Genomic DNA, 6,124 nt, shown 5'->3' with positions numbered 1-6,124 from the left:
GACAAGAAGTGGTTCGAAGGTGTGTCTGTGGCCACAGGGAGCTGCTGAGGGACCCCCGGGTCTTGCTCTGCTCAAAGTCACTTTTGTCAGTTTTACTGCTCTTAAAGAATTGTTTAAAAGTTTGGGAGCGCTTCTGGCTGGTGGGATAAGGTACCTGGTCAGGGGACTAGTTATCCCTTCCAGTAGCACGTGTCTTTAGGTTTCTTTAAAATATGTGCATATTTATTATCACAAAATGATAAAGACAGTGTTTCCTATTGGTCTGTCCAAGATTTTTTCCCCATGACTCTAGATCTGCATTTATGATCTTTTAATGATTTGTTAGTAGTGTATCAGTAACTAGCACAGCTCAGTCAGCTAACCTTGCTTTATGTTATCTTTACACTCTGCAAGGTCCCTCTCCCATTCCCAAGTCATTGCTGCAGTTCTTCCCAAACAATTCTGTTCTCCTTTCACAATCTCTTAGTGTTCCACATATGCACGTTAGCAAGAAATATTTAACAACCACAGTACCAGCCACTGCTCTCCCAGCAGATGCCAGTGTGGGGTCCCTTTCAGTGCTAAGGGCAGGGTAGTCCTGAACCAGTGAAATAAAAACGGGAAAGAAAAAACCCTGTGCATCCCCAGTTAGTGAAAAGCCGGGATGGACGCCCAGCGGGGCAGGAGCTGTGCTGAGGTACAAAGCAATGTCACTCCCTCCAGGGCTGGAGTCTCGGTTCAAGAACAAATCCAGCTACATGAGGCACAGCTGTGAGAGCAGAATGCGGGGCTACATGAGAGAGGTAAAAGTTTCCGTTGAAGTAACTTATTGTCAACAGTAATCCTGTGGCCACATGAATTTTTAAAAAACACTTTTACAGTGCAACATTGTGATTGCAGAACAGAGCCTGAGGCTGCCACAGGAACCGAGGAGTGACTGTTGGGTTTCCCCCTCTAGGTTAGTGGTTTTATTTCAAACGTTCATCCTGCAGCAAGAGATGCCTACAGAGGGGTAATCGACCTGATGGCAGAGAAACTGAAATCTGTGAAGTATAACGGGTGCTACTTTGACAGAAGGGAGGAGGAGGAGGCAGCACGTCTGTGCACTGCGGAGGGGTGGTTCTCCTGTCAGGTATGTGCAGCCCTTCCCAAAGCAGAGTCATAGAATCATGGAATGGTTTGGGTTAGAAGGGACCTTAAAGATCATCTCATTCCACCCCTGGCCATGGGTGACAAGTGTGACACCTTTCACTGCAGCCCTCTGGTTTCACAGGGACCTTTTGACAGAGACGACTGCCCGTGCAAGCATTCCATCAACCCCTACAGCAACAGGGAGAGCAGGATCCTCTTCAGCACCTGGAATCTCGATCACGTGTATGTACAAAGTGTTAATCCAGACTTACCTGATTCATGCCTTTCTGCTCCATCAGGAATGGTTTAGCCTTAGTCTTTACCCCCCTGCTCTGCTATGAATATTTTGTGAGAAGGTGCTGGGATGCTGCAGCTGTGCTGAGAACAGCACCCCGAAGACAGATGATCATCCTGTCTCTCATTCGCTGCTTTGCTTCTGTGCAGATTTTCTTTGTATGGAAGCAAACCCCTCCTCACTGTGTTATCTCTGTCAATTCACTCTGGCAAAACCCCTCAGACCTATTTTAAACGTGCATGTGATGCAAACAGGATTTGCTAAACTAATTTCCTTGGGGGAAAAAAATCATAAACCTAGTTATGGAGAAAGAATTCCAATTCTGCCTGGCTCTGAAAGAAAGATGCAGGCTTGATTACTCTGAAAAAACTGATGGCAATATTGTTTTCTCTTTTGTGTCCCCAAGAATTGAGAAGAAGCGTGCTGTTGTCCCAGAACTGGCAGAAGCTGTCAAAACACGCGACGGAAGAGAAGTGAACTGGGAATATTTCTATCAGCTGCTGTTTACCCTGGATAATTTAAAACTCGTACATATTGCTTGCCATAAGAAAACCACTCATAACCTCAGCTGTGACAAAACCAAAATTTACAGAAAGAGGAAGCAAAACCACGAGATTTCCTAGTGCTGTCTCTGGAAGGGACCTGCTACTTTTTGCAATCATGTCAGTGCTGTTGTTTTTAAATAGCTCCAGTTTCTTAAACAAGAACTATTAAGAGTGCCTGGCACGGGACTGGCTGAGTAACACAACCACAGCTCACAAAGCACACGCTGATGCTCCCTCGCCTTCCCACTCCCTGTGAGCCTCCCTCAGCTCACACTGTGCCAAGGGTGTTAAAATCCAGCTGTGAGGGTACAAAATGAGCCAGAGGCTGACACTGTTTCCACCCTACCATCTCTTTCTTGCCATGACCAGTGTCGGCACAAAACTTGCAGTACACAGAAAGGAAACCTGGACAAAACATTTCTCACAAACTAATCTGGGGGGGCTCGTACATTCCTGTTCTCTGTAAGCCAGACAAGGAATGATTTAGGACCATCGTTTTGCTCTGTGCCTTTTGCAGGTAGGAGGGAGTGTATTCCAGGAATGGCAAAGGTGATTCAGCAGCAGAGCTGCCACCTCACCTGTGCCAACCTCCTGCCTTCATCCCTGACCACTCCTTTGCTGTTCCTTCAGATGTGCATCTCCCAGAAGGAAGAGCAAGGCCATGGCATAGCTTTGCTTTGTTTGCCACCTCCCCATTGATTCCCTCTTCTTTTGAACGTTTTCTGCCTTTTCAGCTTAAGTTTGCTTGAAGCACCACCAGCAGTGACATCTATAACAATCAAGTTTACAATAATCATGTTTACCTGGTGCTGTAGAGAATATTGATGGGGTAAAATACTTCCTACCTCAGGCAATAAAACACAAATAGATGGATTTTTACTTGATTTTTTTTTTTTAAATACCAGCTGATAGCAAGTGAACTTTTAGGGACTGTTGCTGTAAACAGTGTGAATTTTTTCAAATAAAAAAAATGACCCCTTATCTGTGTTTGTGAATATGTGGAGGTGCAGGAGTGGTTCATCAGGTATGACAGAGCATTACAGTCTGAGCACAGGGAGGCACGTTTATGGAGCACCAGCTACCTCCTGCTCTGTAAATAACCCAGAAAAGCTCTGTCTCCCCCCATATTGATGCTCCTGCATGGAGCTCCTGCTCCACATGGAATTGTACAGAGATGGTATTTCTGCATGAGCCCCGACTTATTGGGTCTTGGAAGCTTTGCTGGAGAGAGCAGTGATTTACTTAACACACTCAATCCCCTCCCAAACATTTCAGCCTGAAAGGTAAGGAGGTGCATTTTAAATACGGGATCTCTAACTCCACTGCACAGAACTCATCAATCCAGCTTGCTTTCCTGCACTGTTTGACACTGGGGAGGGCAGCACAGCCAGGATTCTGGTGACAAACCCAGTGTCACCTGTGTGGTACACTGAAAATCCCCATTTTGCAGAGTGAAATGAATGTCTGTGTGTGAAACCCTGCTTGCTAGAAAGAGCCAGCAGCAAACAGCACTGAAGGAAAGCTGCTGCAAGATGGAGCTGGGCTGGAACCATGAATATGCAATTAAAAATCTGGATTTTTCCATGCTACAGAATTGGAGTGAAAAGAAATATCGTTGACAGAAACAATGCATCAGCTGGAGTGGAAATGGGACTGCATTACCATGCCATGCATATACAATTTGTTTGCCTCACAACTTGTGAATGTTTAACAGGCTCTAGCTGTAGAAATTAATATTTATTTAAACCATCTGCTGATAACATTTTTCCTCTATTTTTAGAAACACAGAAGGAACTATAACAATAAATAACTGGAAGCTTATTGCATAATCACACTTTCAAAGAAATACTCCAACAAATACTGGGTGAATTAACAGTTCCTGGAATTAGCTGAGGTTGCTTCTTACTTTTTAAACATGCAGGGGGGGCTGCCCCACATCTTAGCAATCCATACTTGTTCCTCTGCCCATCAAATCCTCCTTTATATCCACCAAAGCATTTGTTTACAAAATCCCTGCTGAAAATCAGTCTAAAATCCTTAATGAGCTGCAGCACAGCTCAAAGAGCAACTTTTACAGCAGCGGGTGGAGGGGGAGGCAGCAACACAGGGGGGGTGTGTGGGGAGCTGACGTGCAGTAAAAACGTGCTGAACTCCCAGAGATGAACACACTGAACTCACACTGACACCCTGCATTGCATTTTGGCAGCAGAACTGATTTGTAGAGGTTTAATTGGTCCTGGTTTAGATGTAAACCACCCACACAACCTACACAAGAGACCCTTGTCCCTCTGTACCAGGGAGTCAACTGGCTCCTTTACTACCTGGGTGCCAGAGACATCACAGGATTAAAAGAAGGTTGTTTTAGCATCTTTTCCTTGACTATTTCAAAAAAAAAAGAGTGAAACCAAATATTCCCTCTAGATTGAGGCTCAAATTTATAAAAAAAACCCTTGAGAATTTCTATTTTCCCTGTGTTTTTTTTTCCTAAATATTAATGGTAAAGTGCTAAATTACAATCTCTTTCCAAATCACAGTCTTTGCCCCAGATAACTGTAGGAATACTGTATCTGCCAATTCCAGCAACACAAATTCTCCCAGTTCTCTCCCTGAGAAAAGGCAAACACAGACACCTTATGTTACTGACAGAACCATTGCTATGTGGTTGCAAAGAAAAAGAAGAAAGGTTTAATTTGTTTACAGTTTGTTGTTAGACAACATCCTCTTCCTCCTCCTCATCTTCCTTTGCAAAGAAATGGAGGTTCCTGACTTCTCTCCTGCTCATCGTTGTGCTTGGGAGTGCAACTGCTGGGAGATCCTGCAGGAAACAGATAAAATCATTAAGGATAAGTCCAATGCAGGGGGGTGGAACTGGATGATATTTCAGGTCCCTGCCATTTTATGATTCTATTAAGAATCAAGGACCAGTAAAAAACTATTTTGACAACAGTGCTGCGTCACCATAATACAGCTGTGAAGGTCTTTATCAGAAAAAAATATCTCTTATGGAACTTGACTAAAAAATCTAAATAAGAAATATTTTACACCTAAAATTACTTTGGCTGGGCAAGTAATTTCATCTCTGATTGAGACAGTTCTATCAGGGGGACAGCGATATAACTCCAGATGTCCAACAATCTGGTCAAGTTTGCCAGCAATTTTGAGGCAAATTTAAAGTGGAGCAGAGCCGAGTCTAGAGCACCAACACACTCATCACCTTACCGGCTCGAAATCCCCGAAGAAGCGGTGCACTGGCATGGGCTGGTTGCTGTCCTCATCCGAGAACCCGCTGTGCTCCAGCTGCATCGGCCTCCTGGGGCGATCGGTGTCCTCGGAGCCGGACTCCTCGGCCAGCACACTGCCACAGCTGCTCTCCTCCTCCCCGAACAGGGGCCGGGGCACATATCCACCACTGCCCGGCTTTAATGGGGTGCTGCTCGACCTCGCCGCGCGTGGCTCCAGAGGAACATCGTGCACCTCTGCCTGCTTCCCTTCCATAGTCTCTGGAATGCTTTCACCTTTTTTCTGTTGGATTATATTGGTGTCTCCTGGATCTTCTGAACCTCGATGCCCACCAGACGCTTTTGGCATTTCCCCCAGTGCAGCAAGGTTTCCACTTCCACATGTGAGTCCTTCCAGTTCTGATTTGGGACTGCTTTTTTCCCATTTCATCCTCTTCGAGGGTCGTTCATCAGCTGCTTTGTGTGACGAACACTATTAGGAAAAAAGACAAGATTCTAAACCTCTCTTGAAATAAAGAAAAATACAACCAGCTTATCTCTTTAGTTGCAAGGCTGGATGGGGAACCGAAGGGCTCCATCACACCAGCAGCACCTTGATCCAAATCTGAGAAAAGTAATGAGCAGAAAGTGCACATGAAGAGAGGAAAACAGGTGCAGGCAGCTCATATAAACCACAACATACAGTCCATCACCAGCAGAAAGCCACTTCTCAGAGCATAAACTTGCACCGTACGAGGTTAATGTCTTATCTTAACGTTCTTATCTTCTTAGGGATGCTGTTGATGGACGGACTGTCATCACCCAGCACGGCGAAGCAGCACAGCACACCCGCTAACAGCCCGCTCTGCGTTTCTGCACAGGCTCAAACAACGAGCCGGGAAGGTGGCGAAGGCGAAGAATTTACTTAAAGTCTCCTCGTGATGCTCAGCTTGTAG

The 6,124-nt window shown here is 45.2% G+C and overlaps 2 protein-coding genes across 3 annotated transcripts; one reads left to right on the top strand and one right to left on the bottom strand.

The window, feature by feature from the left end:
- Window positions 1-6: 6 nt before the first annotated feature.
- Window positions 7-2,951, top strand: DFFB (DNA fragmentation factor subunit beta). Its single transcript, XM_018079380.2, has 5 exons — window positions 7-19; window positions 703-782; window positions 938-1,111; window positions 1,253-1,353; window positions 1,812-2,951. The coding sequence occupies exons 2-5, from the start codon at window positions 738-740 to the stop codon at window positions 2,026-2,028; spliced, it is 537 nt and encodes a 178-aa protein (XP_017934869.1). The 5' UTR covers window positions 7-19; window positions 703-737; the 3' UTR covers window positions 2,029-2,951.
- A 723-nt stretch (window positions 2,952-3,674) lies between these two features.
- On the bottom strand, window positions 3,675-6,074 carry CUNH1orf174 (chromosome unknown C1orf174 homolog). Of its 2 annotated transcripts, none has more exons than XM_018079378.2 (3): window positions 5,872-6,074; window positions 5,170-5,661; window positions 3,675-4,765 (listed from the first exon to the last, which is right to left on the bottom strand). In XM_018079378.2, the coding sequence occupies exons 2-3, from the start codon at window positions 5,617-5,619 to the stop codon at window positions 4,658-4,660; spliced, it is 558 nt and encodes a 185-aa protein (XP_017934867.1). In that variant the 5' UTR covers window positions 5,620-5,661; window positions 5,872-6,074; the 3' UTR covers window positions 3,675-4,657. The 2 variants fall into 2 exon arrangements, with proteins under 2 accessions (XP_017934867.1, XP_029818325.1); XM_029962465.1 differs by having other exon boundaries at window positions 5,923-6,074.
- Between the last annotated feature and the right edge of the window lie 50 nt (window positions 6,075-6,124).

This window comes from Manacus vitellinus, unplaced genomic scaffold (genome assembly GCF_001715985.3).
Source record: "Manacus vitellinus isolate BGI_N305 unplaced genomic scaffold, ASM171598v3 scaffold_46_pilon, whole genome shotgun sequence".
Classification (NCBI taxonomy): domain Eukaryota; kingdom Metazoa; phylum Chordata; class Aves; order Passeriformes; family Pipridae; genus Manacus; species Manacus vitellinus.
This window is presented reverse-complemented; position numbering and strand designations above follow the sequence as displayed.

Excerpts from the sequence above, each read along its gene's own strand:
- DFFB (XM_018079380.2), top strand. The coding sequence starts at position 738 with ATGAGGCACAGCTGTGAGAGCAGAATGCGGGGCTACATGAGAGAG. Across the intron at positions 1,112-1,252 it reads AGGGGTGGTTCTCCTGTCAG|GGACCTTTTGACAGAGACGA; the intron begins GTATGTGCAGCC and ends CTGGTTTCACAG. Across the intron at positions 1,354-1,811 it reads ACCTGGAATCTCGATCACGT|AATTGAGAAGAAGCGTGCTG; the intron begins GTATGTACAAAG and ends TGTGTCCCCAAG.
- CUNH1orf174 (XM_018079378.2), bottom strand. The coding sequence starts at position 5,619 with ATGAAATGGGAAAAAAGCAGTCCCAAATCAGAACTGGAAGGACTCACA. Across the intron at positions 4,766-5,169 it reads TCTTCGGGGATTTCGAGCCG|GATCTCCCAGCAGTTGCACT; the intron begins GTAAGGTGATGA and ends TGTTTCCTGCAG.